Consider the following 14542-nt stretch of genomic DNA (forward strand, 5'->3'; position numbering starts at 1 on the left):
GACCTGTCCCCCCGCCCCCTCCTCGGTAGGATCCGCGCGGCGGAGGCGGCCGGAGCGGGGGGAGGCGGCGGCGGGGCGAGCCCCTGCCCCCGGCCCCTCCGGTAAAGGGACCGGGACCGCCGGGACCGGGCGGGCTCAGCGCCTGCTGGGCTTCGAGCTGCGGGATCTGACGCGCTGGCACCGCTTCGTCCGCTTGCTGCACCGGCCCACGGACCCCGCCGCGCTCGGAGCTTTCCGGGCGGCGTTCGGTAAGGCCGGGGGACCGGGGTGGGGGGGGTTCGGTAACGGGGAAGTTGGAGGGGACTCTGAGGCATTTGGGGGCACCCAGGGGCGTGGGGGGGGGCTGAGGTGTTTGAGGGGACTCTGAGGCATTTGAGGGCACCCAGGGGTGGGGGGTGGGGGGGGGGCTGAGGTGTTTGAGGGGGGCTGAGGCATTTGGGGGCACCCAGGGGTGTAGGGGGGGAGCTGAGGTGTTTGAGGGGACTCTGAGGCATTTGGGGGCACCCAGGGGTTTAAGGAGGGGCTGAGGTGTTTGGGGGGACCCAGAAGTTTGAGGGGAGTCTGAGACATTTGAGGGGACCCAGGGGTTTTAGGGGGCGCGCAGGGGTTAGAGGGTGGGCTGAGGTGCTTAGGGGGCACCCAGGGGCTTGAGGGGACTCTGAGGCATTTGGGGGGTCACACAGGGGTTTGAGGGGGGGACCCAGGAGTTATGGGGGGACTGAGGCGTTGCGGGGAGACCCAGGGGGTTGAAGGTTGAGACGTTTGGGGGCTCGCAGGGTTTTGAGGGGGGAACGAGGTGTTTGGGGGCTCGCAGGGTTTTGAGGGGGGAGCGAGGTGTTTGGGGGCTCGCAGGGTTTCGAGGGGGGAGCGAGGCGTTTTTGGGGACCCAGGGTTTTGAGGGGGGACTGAGGCATACGAGGGGACCCAGAGTTTCGAGGGGGGAGCGAGGTGTTTGGGGGCTCGCAGGGTTTCAAGGGGGGAGCGAGGTGTCTATGGGCACCCAGGCCTTGGGGCACCCAGGAGTTCTGGGGAGCCTGAGGGGTGTGTGGGGAAACTGAGGCACTCAGCCTGGGTGTCCGAGGGCCCCCAGCGTGCGGTGGGGACACGTCAGCAGGCACCGAGAGGCCGGGGTCAGGGGTCAGCGGCCCCTGGGTCACCGCCGGGCCTGGCACGGTGCCGCAGGGCTGCTGATGGCACTGGACGTGCCCCAGGAGCGCGGGCTCGGCCACCTGGACCAGCGGTTCCTGGACGGGCTGGAGGTTTGTCGCTTCCCGCTGCTGCCCTTCCTGCGCCCGCTGCCGCTCGACTGGATGTACCTGCTCTACAGCGTCATGTTCCTGGGTACGGGACGGGGACAGGGGACGGGGATGGGGACGGGGACGGGGACTGGGACTGGGATGGGGACAGGGACTAGGATGAGTATGGGGACAGGGACAAGGACTGGGACTGGGGACTGGGACTGGGGACAGGGACTGGGACAGGGATGGGTATGGGGACTGGCATGGGGACAGGGACTGGCATGGGGACAGGGACTAGGATGAGTATGGGGACTGGGACAAGGACTGGGACAGGGACTGGGGACAGGGACTGGGATGAGGACGGGGACAGGGATGGGGACTGGGGATAGGGACTGGGGATGGGGACGGGGACAGAGACTGGGATGGGGACAGGGACTAGGATGAGTATGGGGACAGAGACTGGGATAGAGACAGGGATGGGGACGGGGACTGGGGCTGGCATGGGGACTGGGGACAGGGACTGGGGACAGGGACTGGGATGGGGACAGGGACTGGGATGGAGACTGGGGATAGGGACTGGGACAGGGACAAGGACTGGGACTGGGGATAGGGACTGGGACTGGGTATGGGGACTGGGATGGGGACAGGGACTGGGACTGGGGACAGGGACATAGACTGGGATTGGGGACAGGGACAGAGACTGGGATGGGGACAAGGACTAGGATGAGTATGGGGATGGGGACAGGGACTGGGACAGGAATGGGTATGGGGACTGGGATGGGGACAGGGACTAGGATGGGTATGGGGGCAGGGACAAGGACTGGGATAGGGATGGGGACTGGGACAGGGACAAGGACTGGGATGGGTATGGGGACAGGGAAAAGGATTGGGACGGGCATGGGGACTGGGCCAGGGCCTGGGACTGGGATGGGTACGGGGACTGGGATACGGGTGAGCACTGGGACGAGCACAGGACAGGGCTGAGGAGGGGCCAGGCTGGAGTTGACACCAAAACAGTCCCTGGCATGGGCACCAGGATGGCAAAGGGGTGGCTGGGCGCTGGGACCAGGACACGGGTACCAGGAAGAGCTGGGGGGGTCTTTGGGAAGGGGCAGCACGACCAGAGGAGGGGACAGAGGCGGTGACGGTGGCCGCGGTGTGGCAGGGGCGCTGGGCATCATGCTGGGGTGCTGCTACCGGCTGAGCTGCGCCGCCTTCCTGGGGCCCTACTGGTACCTCCTGCTGCTGGACAAGACCTCCTGGAACAACCACTCCTACCTCTACGGGCTGCTGGCCTTCCAGCTCGCCCTGCTGGGCGCCGACCGCTACGGGTGGGCACCGGGGACAGCGGGGTCACCGTGGGGCTGCGGCGTCCGTGGGCTGGAGCAGGGTCTGGTGGCACCGTGGGGCTGAAGCAGAGTCTGGTGTCACCGTGGGGCTGGGTTTGTGGGGTGGAACAGGGTCTGGTGTCACCGTGGGGCTGGGTGACATAGACCCCAGGATCTCCCACGTCCCTGTGTCCCCAGGGGCTGTTGCTGGTGTCCCCATGCGGCTCCGGGTCCCCCGGGGGGATGGTGGCCCGCGTCCCCATGGCAGTGGCAGGGTGGTGACATCGCCCGTGTCCCCACAGCTCCGTGGACGGGCTGCTCCGTCCCCAGAAGAGGAACGCCCACGTCCCGCTCTGGAATTACACCCTGCTGCGTGCCCAGGTGGGTGCCCGCACCCCTTTGTCCCCTGTCCCCAGACCCCAGGGTCCCCCCCCGCAGGAGCGTCACCCCTTCTCCGTCACCTCTTCCCCCTCCAGATCTTCATCGTCTACTTCATCGCGGGGCTGAAGAAGCTGGACGCAGACTGGGTGGGCGGCTACTCCATGGGCTCCCTCGCCCGGCACTGGCTCTTCGCGCCCTTCAAGTGAGGAGGAGGAGGGGGACGGGGATGGGAGGAGGGTGAGGGGACAATGAGGATGAGGAGGATGAGGGAATGATGAGGGGATGAGGATGAGGAGGATGAGGGAATGATGAGGAGGAGGGTGAGAAGGATGGATGGGGTGAGGGTGAGAGGGTGAGGAGGGTGAAGATGAGGGTGTGGGGTGAGGATGAGGAAGGTGTGGGGTGAGGAGGAAGAGGTTGAAGATGATGAGAAGGAAGGTGAAAATGAGGATGGTGAGGGGTGAGGAGGAGGAGGTTGAAGGTGATGAGAAGGAAGGTGAAAATGAGGATGGTGAGGGGTGAGGAGGAGGAGGATGAAGGTGAGAAGGAGAGGTGAAGGGTGAGGAGGGCGAGGATGAGGAGGGTAAGGAGGAGGGGTGAGGAAGAAGAGAATGGTGAGGATGAGGATGGTGAGGGATGAGGAGGAAGAGGATGAAGGTGAGGAGAAAGAGGGGTGAGGAGGAGTAAAGTGAAGATGAGGAGGGTGAGGCGTGAGGAGGGTGAAGATGAGGATGGTGGGGGGTGAGGAGAGTGAAGATGAGGATGATGAGGGGTGAGGAGGATGAAGATGAGGATGGTGACGAGTGAGGAGAAGAGTGAAGGTGAGGATGGTGAGGGGTGAGGAGGAAGAGGGATTAGGAAGAAGAGAACAGTGAGAATGAGGATGGTGAGAATGAAGATGAGGATGATGAGGGGTGAGGAGGATGAAGATGAGGAGGAGGATGGTGAGGAGGAGGAGGGGGTTGTGCGAGGAAGCTGAGGGTGCTGCCCGCAGGCTGGTGCTGTCGGAGGAGCTGACGAGCCGGCTGGTGGTGCACGGGGGGGGGCTGCTCCTCGACCTCTCGGCCGGCTTCCTCCTCTTCTTCGACGCCTCGCGGCCCCTCGGCCTCGGCCTCGTCACCTACTTCCACTGCATGAACTCCCAGCTCTTCAGCATCGGTGAGGATGGGGGGGCAGCACCCCCAAAAAAATCCCCATCCTGGGGGGCCCCCACCCACCCCCAAATCCCTCAGACCCTGGCAGGGGCACCCCCAGAACCTCCTCCTTATCCTGGAGAGGCACCCAGACACCCCAAAATCCCTCATACTTTGGGCAGGGACACCCCGAGAACCCCCCTATCCTGAGGGGGGGCACCCAGACACCCCGAAAATCTCCTCTATCCTGGGGGGGCACCCCCAGAGTCCCCCTATCCTGAGAGGGGGACACCCAGACAGCCCCAAAATCCCCCTATCCTGGGGGGGGCAGCACTCAGACACCCCCAAAATCCCCTGTACCCTGGGCAGGAGCACCCCCAGAGTCCCCCTATCCTGGGTGTGGGGGGCCCAGACACCCCCAAAATCCCTCTTATCCTGGGAGGGGTACCCAGACACCCCCCAAATCCCCCGTACCCTGGGCAGGGGCACCCCAAGAGTCCCCCTATCCTGGGTGTGGGGGGCCCAGACACCCCCCAAACCCCCCTACCCTGGGCAGAGACACCCCCAGAACCCCCCCAAATTGGGGGGGACACCACGACACCCCCATCCTGCGACCCTTCCACCCCCCAAATCCCCTTTCCCGTGGTCAGGGACCCCCCTAGAGCCCTTTTATTTCGAGGGGGAGCCCCCCAGCTCCCCCTGCCCGGGGTAGGGGTGCGTGGGGTGGGGGGGGTCCCTAAGTCTGTGTGTCCCCCCCCCTTTTTCAGGGATGTTCCCCTACACCATGCTGGTGGCCAGCGGGCTGTTCTGTCACCCCAACTGGCCGCGGCGCCTCTGCGCCCGCTGCCCCAAATGGCTCGGGGGGGTCCTACCCAGCAGCCGCCCCCCCCGCCCCAGCCCTGATTGCGTTTATGGGGGGGCCCGGGGGGGTTCCCGGGGGGGGCTGCGACCGAGCCAGCATCTCGCGGCCGCCTTCACCCTCCTCTACGTCCTCGAGCAGCTCTTCCTGCCCTACTCCCACTTCATCACCCAGGTGGGGGGGTCGTTTTGGGGATGGGGGGGTCGTTTTGGGGATGGGGGGGTCATTTTGGGGATGGGGGGGTCATTTTGGGGGGCACAAGGGCGTTTTGGGGGACATGAGGGTGTTTTGAGCGGCAGTTAAGGAGCATTTTGGGAGAAGTGGGGGGCTGTTTCTGGGGATGGAGGAATATTTCTGGGCATAGGGGGGGCTGTTTTGGGGGTCCTGGGGGCTGTTTCTGGAGGGGGGGGCTATTTTGGGGGTGCTGGGGGCTATCTCTGGGCATGGGGGGCTATTTGGGGGTGCTGGGGGCTGTTTCTGGGGATGGGGGGCTATTTTGGGGGTGCTGGGGGCTGTTTCTGGGGATGGGGGGCTATTTTGGGGGTGCTGGGGGCTGTTTCTGGAGAGGGGGGGCTATTTTGGGGGTGCTGGGGGCTGTTTCTGGAGATGGGGGACTATTTTGGGGGTGCTGGGGGCTGTTTCTGGGCATGGTGGGGCTATTTTGGGGGTTCTGGGGGCTGTTTCTGGAGATGGGGGGCTATTTTGGGGGTGCTGGGTGCTGTTTCTGGGGAAGGGGGGCTATTTTGGGGGTGCTGGGGGCTGTTTCTGGGGACGGGGTGGCTATTTTGGGGGTGCTGGGGGCTGTTTCTGGGGATGGGGGGCTATTTTGGGGGTGCTGGGGGCTGTTTCCGGGGATGGGGGGCTATTTTGGGGGTGCTGGGTGCTGTTTCTGGGCATGGGGGGGCTATTTTGGGGGTGCTGGGGGCTGTTTCTGGGGACGGGGTGGCTATTTTGGGGGTGCTGGGGGCTATTTCTGGGCATGGGGTCGCTATTTGGGGGTCCTGGGGGCTGTTTCTGGAGATGGGGGCTGTTTTGGGGGTGCTGGGGGCTGTTTCTGGGGATGGGGGCTGTTTTGGGGGTGCTGGGGGCTGTTTCTGGGGACGGGGTGGCTATTTTGGGGGTGCTGGGGGCTGTTTCTGGAGATGGGCTATTTTGGGGGTGCTGGGGGCTATTTCTGGGGATGGGGGGCTATTTTGGGGCTGCTGGGGGCTGGTTTTGGGATTGGGGGGCTATTTTGGGGGTGCTGGCGGCTGTTTCTGGGGAGGGGGGGCTATTTCTGGGGATGGGGGGGCTATTTTGGGGGTTATGGGGGCTCTGATGTGTCCCCTTCACAGGGGAGGGGGGGACATGGGGGGGGTCACAAGGATGGGGTCGGGGGGGACTTGGGGACAAGAACAGGGGGTCACAGGGGAGGGGAGACATGGGGATGGGGGGGACACAGGGACAGGGGGATCACAAGGATGGGGATGGGGGGGACTTGGGGTCACAGGGGATGGGGGGGGACTTGGGGACAAGAACAGGGGGTCACAGGGGAGGGGGAGACATGGGGACAGGGGCGTCGCAAGGATGGGGACAGGGGGCCATGAGGACAGGGGGGTCACAGAGGAGGGGGGGACATGGGGATGGGGATGACACAGGGACTGGGGCGTCACAAGGATGGGGATGGGGGGGACTTGGGGACAAGAACAGGGGGTCACAGGGGTGGTGGGGACATGGGGTCTTGGGGGGGGCACAAGGATGGGGATGGGGGGACTTGGGGACAAGAACAGGGGGTCACAGGGGAGGGGGGACATGGGGACTTGGAGGGGGGTGTCACAAGGATGGGGACGGGGGGGACTTGGGGACCTGGAACCACAAAGACTGGGGTAGTCCCCGTGGAGGGGGGGTACATGGGGATGATGGGGGGACACAGGGACAGGGGGTCACAAGGATGGGGATGGGGGGGACTTGGGGACAAGAACAGGGGGTCACAGGGGAGGGGAGACATGGGGATGGGGGGGACACAGGGACACGGGGGTCACAAGGATGGGGACAGGGGGTACTTGGGGACCTGAGGTCACAGGGGATGGGGGGTACATGGGGATGGGGGGGGCCGCAGGGACAGGGGGGTCACAAGGATGGGGATGGGGGGGACTTGGGGACAAGAACAGGGGGTCACAGGGGAGGGGGGGACATGGGGACTTGGGGGGGGGGCACAAGGATGGGGACGGGGGGGAGTTAGGGACCTGGAGCCACAAGGACAGGGGGGTCATAGGGGAGTGGGGGGGTGACATGGAGTCAGACGTGTGGGTGGGACCGTAAGGCTGGGGATGGAGAGAGCTCGGGGACAGAGACGGGGGTCACAGAGGTGTGGGGACATGGTGCCCCCCCCCCAATTATCTTGTGTCCTGTGTCCCCCCCCCACCTCTCAGGGCTACAACAACTGGACCAACGGGCTCTACGGCTACTCGTGGGACATGATGGTCCATTCCCGCTTCCACCAGCACGTCAAGATCACCTACCGGGATGGTCTCACCGGGGAGGTGGGCTACCTCAAACCAGGGGTGAGCGGGGACCCCGGGGAGGGCGGGGGGGCACGTGGGGACCTTGTTACAGCCCCCCCAAACCCTTATCTCGTCACCCCCCCGCGCAGGTTTTCACTCAGAGCCGCCGCTGGAAGGACCACGCGGACATGTTGAAGCAATATTCGACTTGTCTGAGCGAGCTCCTGCCCCGCTACAACGTCTCCCAGCCTCAAATCTACTTCGACATCTGGGTCTCCATCAACGACCGCTTCCAGCAGAGGTGGGTTTGGGGGGTCAGAGAGGGGTTTGGGGGGTCAGAGAGGGGTTTTAGGGGACACAGAGGGGTTTTGGGGGCGCAGAGGGGTTGTTTTTGGAGTGCAGGGTGCTTGTTTCATGGCACAGAGGGGGTTTTGGGGTCAGTGAGAGGGTTTTGGGGGGGTGCAGAGGGGTTTTGGTGGTGCAGAGGGGTTGTTTTTGGAGTGTAGGGTGCTTGTTTCATGGCACAGAGGGGGTTTTGGGGTCAGTGAGAGGGTTTTAGGGGGTGCAGAGGGGTTTTGGGGGTGCAGAGGGGTTGTTTTTGGAGTGTAGGGTGCTTGTTTCATGGCACAGAGGGGGTTTTGGGGTCAGTGAGAGGGTTTTGGGGGGCACAGAGGGGTTTTAGGGGACACAGAGGGGGTTTGGGGGCGCAGAGTGGTTGTTTTAGGGGTCACAGAGGGCTTTTGGGGGTCAGAGAGGGGTTTTAGGGGACACAGAGGGGTTCTGGGGGCGCAGAGGAGTTGTTTTTGGAGTGCAGGGTGCTCGTTCCATGGCACAGAGGGGGTTTTGGGGTCAGTGAGAGGGTTTTGGGGGGCGCAGAGGGGTTTTAGGGGACACAGAGGGGGTTTGGGGGCGCAGAGGGGTTGTTTTCAGAGTGCAGGGTACTTGTTTCATGGCACAGAGTGGGTTTTGGGGGGCACAGAGGGGTTTTGGGGGACCCAGAGGGGTTTTGGGGGTGCAGAGGGGTTGTTTTAGGGGTCACAGAGGGGTTTTAGGGGGTGCAGAGGGGTGTTGTGGGTCACAGAGTGGGTTTTGGGGTCACAGAGGGGTTTTGGGGGCAATGAGGGTTTTGGGGGGTGCAGAGGGGTTGTTTTGGGGGTGCAGAGGGGTTGTTTTGCAGCACAGAGGAGTTTTAGGGGTCACAGGGGTTGATTTGGGGATGCAGAGGGGTTGGTTTGGGGGCACAGCGGGATTGTTTTGCGGTGCAGAGGGTTTTGGGGGCTCACAGAGGGGTTTTGGTGGCGATGAGAGGGTTTTGGGGGGTCACAGAGGGGTTTTGAGGGGTGCAAAGAGGGGTTTGGAGTCAACGAAGGGTTGTTTTGCAGCACAGAGGGGGTTTTGGGGTCACAGAGGGGTTTTGGGGGGTGCAAAGGGGGCTTTGGGGAGCACGGCGAGGTTTTTGGGGGGCTGCAGAGGGGTCTGGGGGGCACCGAGAGATTCTTTTGCAGCACAGGGGTGGTTTTGGGGGGCCTAGAGGGGGTTTTGAGGGGCACGGGGGTTCGTTTAGCAGCACAAGGGGTTCTGTGGGGTGCAGAGAGATGGTTTTGGGGGGCCGTGTGGGGTTTGGGGGTGCTGAGAGGCCGTGGCCGTCCCCACAGGCTGGTGGATCCCCGCGTGGACCTGGTGCGGGCGCCGTGGTCCCCGTGGAGGCCAACGCCCTGGGTGCTGCCCCTGCTCCTGGAGCTCTCGCCCTGGCGCCAGCGGCTGCAGGAGCTGGAGAGCCGGCTGGACGGACACACGGACATCGTCTTCATCGCTGACTTCCCCGGTACGGGAAGATCGGGGGGTACAACCCGCTCTGGGTGGTTGGGGGGGGACCTGGGGCTGCTCTCCTGAGACCCACCTGGAGTTCTCAGCACTGGAAGGACACAGAGCTGGTGGAGCGAGTCCAGAGGAGGCCACGGAGATGATCCAAAGGCTGGAGAACCTCATGTGTGAGGAGAGGCTGAGAGAGTTGGGGTTGTTCAGCCTGGAGAAGGCTCCAGGGAGACCTTCGAGCAGCTTCCAGTGCTGAAAGGGGCTCCAGGAAAGCTTGATTGAGATGAGATCTTGAGAAGAAATGTTCTGCTGCGAGGGCGGGGAGGCCCAGGTTGCCCAGAGCAGGGGTGGCTGCTCCATCCCTGAAGATGTCCAAGGCCAGGCTGGATGGGGCTTGGAGCCCCTGATCCAGTGGGAGGTGTCCCTGCCCACGGCAGGGGTGGGACTGGATGGGCTTGGAGGTCCTTTCAACCCAAACCCTTCAAGGATTCCATGATTCTTCCCCTTCTCCAGGCCTGCACCTGGAGAACTTTGTCAGCGAGGACCTGGGCAACACCAGCCTGCGGGTGCTGCGGGGCGAGGTGCTGGTGGAGCTGGTGGAGCAGCAGCAGAACCGCTCCCTGCGGGAGGGCGAGGGGATGCAGGTCAGCGGTGGCTTTTCGAGGGGGCTCCGGGGTGCTTTGAGGGGTCCTGGTGGGGTTTGGGAGGTCCCTGGTGAGGTTTGGGGGTTCCCTGGTGGGGTTTTGGATCTCCAGTGGGGCTTGGAGGGGGGTCCCTGGCTGGGTTTAGGGGTTCCCTGTTGGGTTTGGTGGGTTCTGGGGAGGTTTGGGGGTCCCTGGGGGCACCCAGAAGGTTTTGGGGGAGGGATCCCAGTGGGGTTGTGGTGGGGCTTGGGGGCCCCTGGTGGGTTTGGAGGGTCCTGGCTGGCTTTGGGGGTCCCTGGAGGGGTTCCTTGGCAGTTTGGGGGTTCCCTGATGAGGTTTGGAGGGTCCCTGGGGTGGGGTTTGGGTTCCGTGGTGGTTTTGGGGATCCCTGGTGATGTTTGGGGGAGATTTGGGGATTCCCTGCCAGGTTTGGGGGTCCCTGGTAGGGCTTGGGGGGGATTTGAGGGTTCCCTGGTCCGTTTGTGGGGGGTCTCTGGTTGGGTTTGGGGAGATTTGTGGGTCTCCTGGATGGTTTTGGGGGTCCTTGGTGGGTTTGGGGCAGGATTTGGGGGGTCCCTGTTGGGTTTGGGGGGTCCCTGTTGGGTTTGGGGGGATTTGTGGGTGCCCTGGTGAGGTTTGGGTCTTCCCTGGTTGGTTTGGTGGTTCCCTAATGGAGTTTTGTGAGAGATTTAGGGGATCCCTGGTGGATTTGGGGAGGTTTTGGGGGTCCCTGGTGGGTTTTGGGGGTCCCTGTTGGGTTTGGGGGGATTTGTGGATGCCTTGGTGAGGTTTGGGTCTTCCCTGGTTGGTTTGGTGGTTCCCTAATGGAGTTTTGTGAGAGATTTGAGGGGTCCCTGGTGGATTTGGGGAGGTTTTGGGGGTCCCTGGTGGGTTTTGAGGGTCCCTGTTGGGTTTTGGGGGTCCCTGGGGGTGCTGACTCCCCGCGCAGCTGCCGGCAGGGCAGTACCACAAGGTGCACACGGTGTCCCCGGAGCCCTCGTGTTATTCCTACGTCTACGTCAACACGACGGCTCTGGCGCTGGAGAAGAACCTGACGCGGCTGCAGGAGCTGCGGGAACGCGTGCGCAACGGCTCCGGTGAGGGGCCCGGGGACCCCCATCACCCCCCAACTCCTCACAGAGGGGCGGGGAGGAACCCCCCAAACACCCCAGAGCAGCCCCAGGCTCAGGGAGGAGTTGGGACCCCCCCAGTCCCTCCTAGTTCACCCCCTGGGGACCCCCCAATCCCCCAGCTCTCAAAATCCCGGGTTTCAGCCCCACATCTCTCCTTTATTCCACAAAATCCATCATTTCCAGCCCCAAACCTCTCCTTTTTCACCCCAAACCTCTCCTTTTTCACCCCAAACCTCCACTTTTCTGCCCCAAATGTCTCTTTTCTGCTCCAAACCTCCAATTTTCTGCCCTAAACCTCCAATTTTCTGCCCCAAACATCTTTTCTGCCCCAAACCTCCGATTTTCTGCCCTACGCCCCCCCGTTTCTGCCCTGAACCTCTCCTTTTTCACTCCAAATCTCCTTTTTCTGCCCCAAACTTCCAATTTTCTGCCCCAAACCTCCAATTTTCTGCCCTACACCCCCCTTTTCTGCCCTGAACCTCTCCTTTTTCCCTCCAAATCTCCACTTTTCTGCCCTGAACCCCTCTTTTCTGCCCCGAACCTCCTGGGTTTTGCCCCAAATATCTCTTTTCTTTCCCAAACCTCCACTTTTCTGCCCCAAACCTCCAATTTTCTGCCCTAAACCTCCAATTTTCTGCCCTACACCCCCCCTTTTCTGCCCTGAACCTCTCCTTTTTCACTCCAAACCTCCAATTTTCTGCCCCAAACCTCCAATTTTCTGCCCTACGCCCCCCCCGTTTCTGCCCTGAACCTCTCCATTTTCACTCCAAATCTCCATTTTTCTGCCCTGAACCCCTCTTTTCTGCCCCGAAGCTCCTGTTTTTTGCCCCGAGCCTCCCCTTGGCTCCTCCCAAGCCCCTTTCCAGCTCTCCCCTGTCCCCACAGAGACGGAGCCGCTGCCCCCCGAGCTGCGTCCGATCCTGGGGGAGCCGCTGGCGGCCGGCGCGGTGGCCGATCCGGTGGTGGCCGCGTTCCTGCGGCGGCAGCGGCGGCTGGAGGAGCGAAGCCGGAGGCAGGAGGCCAGCCTGGCCCAACGCTTCCTCCGCTTCCTCCGCAAGAAATTCTACCTCTTCCGGCGCAGGTGAGACCCAAACCCACCTTTTTCCCCCACCAAGGAAGCCGTAGAATTGCCTTTTTCCCTCACAAATCCCTCAGATCGCTTTTTCCCACCCCAAGAAGTCCCAAAATTGTCTTTTTTTCTCTCCTCTGAAGCCCCTAAACCACCTTTTTTCACCCCCAAAAAGCCCCAAAATACCCTTTCCCCCTGTGAAGCCCCAACATAATGTTTTTTTCCCAACCATGAATCCCCCAAATCACCTTTTTTTCTCCCGTGAAGCCCCAAAATTGTCTTCCCCTCAACAAAGCCCCAAACCCACCTTATAGTCCCCCCACAAAGCCCCAAAATCTCCTTTTCCCTGCCCGTGAAGCCTCAAAAATCACCTTTCCCCCTCATAAATCCCCAAAAGAACGTTTCTTTTCCCTCATGAAGCCCCAAAATCTCCTCCTCCCTGCCCACGAAGCCTCAAAAATCACCTTTCCCCCTCATAAATCCCCAAAACACTTCTTTTCCCCCATAAAGCCCCAAAATCTCCTCCTCCCTGCCCACGAAGCCTCAAAAATCACCTTTCCCCCTCATAAATCTCCCAAATCACCTTTTTTTCACCCCACCAAGAGCCAAGCCCACCTTTTTTCTCCCATGAAGCCCCAAAATCTCCTTTTCCCTGCCTGTGAAGCCTCAAAAATCACCTTTCCCCCTCATAAATCCCCAAAAGAACGTTTCTTTTCCCTCATAAAGCCCCAAAATCTCCTCCTCCCTCCCCACAAAGCCTCAAAAATCACCTTTCCCCCTCATAAATCCCCCAATTCCCCTTTTTTTTTCCCCCACGAAGGCCCAAAATCTCCTTTTCCCCCCACGAAGCCTCACAAATCACCTTTTATTCCTCCCTTTTAGTCCCCAAACTGCCTTTTCTCCCCTCACGAAGCCCCCGATCCCCCTTTTTTTCCTCTCCCCAGCGCCCTGATGACGTCCATCTCGCTGCGGAACCTGGCTCTGGGCCGCCCTCCCCTCGAGCAGCTGGCGCAGGAGGTGGCCTTCGCCAACTGGCGCGGCGAGGAAGAGGAGGCTCGGCCTGAGGGCGGCTCCGAGCACCCCCAATAAACTCAGCTTTTTTTTATTCTCACCCCCCCAGTGCCTCAGTTTCCCCACCCCCGGTGCCTTCCCCCACCTACAAAGCCCCAAAAGTGCCTTTTACCCCCCACCATAAAGCCTCCAACTTGACTTTTTTCCCCTGTGAAGCCCCAAAAGTGCCTTTTCCCTGCCATGAAGCTCCAAATTTCCCCCCTGCTGGGCCTGTTTCCCCTCCCATCAAGCCCCCAACTTGCCCTTTCCCTCCATCAAGGACCAAAATCACCTTTTCCCACCATAAAGACCTAAAACTTCCCCCCCCAGTGCCTCAGTTTCCCCCATGAAGCCTCAAACTCACTTCTTTCCACTCCCATAAAGCTCTCAAATTGTTTCTTCCTCCAAGAAGCCCCCAAATCCCCCTTGTGCCTCAGTTTCCCTCCATGAAGCCCTCAAAATCACTTCTTTCCACCCTCCCCTGAAGCCCTCAAATCATTTTTTCCCTACCAAATTCCCCTCCTGTGCCTCAGTTTCCCCCCATGAAGACCCCAAATCACTTCTTCCCCCTCAAGCGAAGCCTCCAACTCACCTTTTTTCCCACTAAGAAGCCCACAAATCCCCCTCGTGCCTCAGTTTCCCCCCAAGAGGCCCCCCAAATCCCTCTTCTCTCCCCCAAGAAGCCCCAAATCCCCCTTGTGTCTCAGTTTCCCCCCATGAAGTCCCCCAATCACTTCTTTCCGCACCCCCTAAAGCCTTCAAATCATTTCTTCCCTGCACAAATTCCCCTCCTGTGCCTCAGTTTCCCCCCTTGAAAGTCCAGAAAGATCAAACCCAGCAGTTTTTATTGAGCTTTTTTCCTTAAAGATTTTTTTTTTTTTTGGAATCGGTGAAATCAAACCAAATGTAATAAAACCTCCCGAGAAAAAAAAAATACTAAAAGAACAAAAAAAAAAATAAACCCTAAACCCAAAGAGAAAGCCCCCCCCGCCACCCCCCTCGCCCCCCAAGGCACTTTCGGGGGCCGCGGGTCCCCGGGGCGGGCAGGTAAACAAGCCGGCTTCTCTGTACCACACCAGCCAAATGCGCCGCGTCCCGGGGCCGCCAGCCCCACAACTTGCCTGCCCCTCTCAATCCATAAAAAAATCCGATTTCCCCCTTTTTTTTTTTTTTTTTGTTTTGTTTTCGAACCCGATTTAGAGGCCTGCGGGTCAAGGGGAGGGGGGGAGGGAATTGGAAGGGGGGGCTTTCAGGAAATTCAGGAGCTGCCGGCTGAGCCGCGGGGCTTCTCTGTACTCACGCCCCGTGCCTCAGCGCGCAATAAATACATCGTTAGAAAACATGTTCAAGTATGAAGGGGCCGAATCCCTCCCCCTTTTTCCCCCAAAACAGAGATAAAGCTCGGCCCG

At 61.3% G+C, this 14542-nt stretch overlaps 1 protein-coding gene across 2 annotated transcripts; it reads left to right on the plus strand.

Moving 5' to 3' along the window:
* The first annotated feature begins 114 nt into the window (after window positions 1-114).
* Window positions 115-14458, plus strand: GGCX (gamma-glutamyl carboxylase). Of its 2 annotated transcripts, none has more exons than XM_069877436.1 (14): window positions 115-248; window positions 1212-1341; window positions 2404-2569; window positions 2869-2947; window positions 3043-3149; window positions 3942-4105; window positions 4848-5113; window positions 7351-7482; window positions 7572-7723; window positions 9078-9247; window positions 9751-9881; window positions 10831-10978; window positions 11900-12095; window positions 13028-14458. In XM_069877436.1, exons 2-14 carry the CDS (start codon window positions 1311-1313, stop codon window positions 13170-13172), a joined length of 1887 nt encoding a protein of 628 aa, XP_069733537.1. In that variant the 5' UTR covers window positions 115-248; window positions 1212-1310; the 3' UTR covers window positions 13173-14458. The 2 variants fall into 2 exon arrangements, with proteins under 2 accessions (XP_069733537.1, XP_069733536.1); XM_069877435.1 differs by having other exon boundaries at window positions 121-248; window positions 1183-1341.
* Window positions 14459-14542: the final 84 nt, after the last annotated feature.

The sequence above is a fragment of the Phaenicophaeus curvirostris genome, chromosome 27 (genome assembly GCF_032191515.1).
Source record: "Phaenicophaeus curvirostris isolate KB17595 chromosome 27, BPBGC_Pcur_1.0, whole genome shotgun sequence".
NCBI classification, from domain to species: Eukaryota; Metazoa; Chordata; class Aves; order Cuculiformes; family Cuculidae; genus Phaenicophaeus; species Phaenicophaeus curvirostris.

What these genes read in the sequence shown, in the direction of transcription:
- GGCX (XM_069877435.1), top strand. Translation starts at nt 1,191, where the DNA reads ATGGCACTGGACGTGCCCCAGGAGCGCGGGCTCGGCCACCTGGACCAG. An exon ending in CTGGGCGCCGACCGCTACGG is followed by an intron (nt 2,570 to 2,868) that starts GTGGGCACCGGG and finishes GTGTCCCCACAG; the next exon opens with CTCCGTGGACGGGCTGCTCC. An exon ending in TTCTACCTCTTCCGGCGCAG is followed by an intron (nt 12,096 to 13,027) that starts GTGAGACCCAAA and finishes TCCTCTCCCCAG; the next exon opens with CGCCCTGATGACGTCCATCT.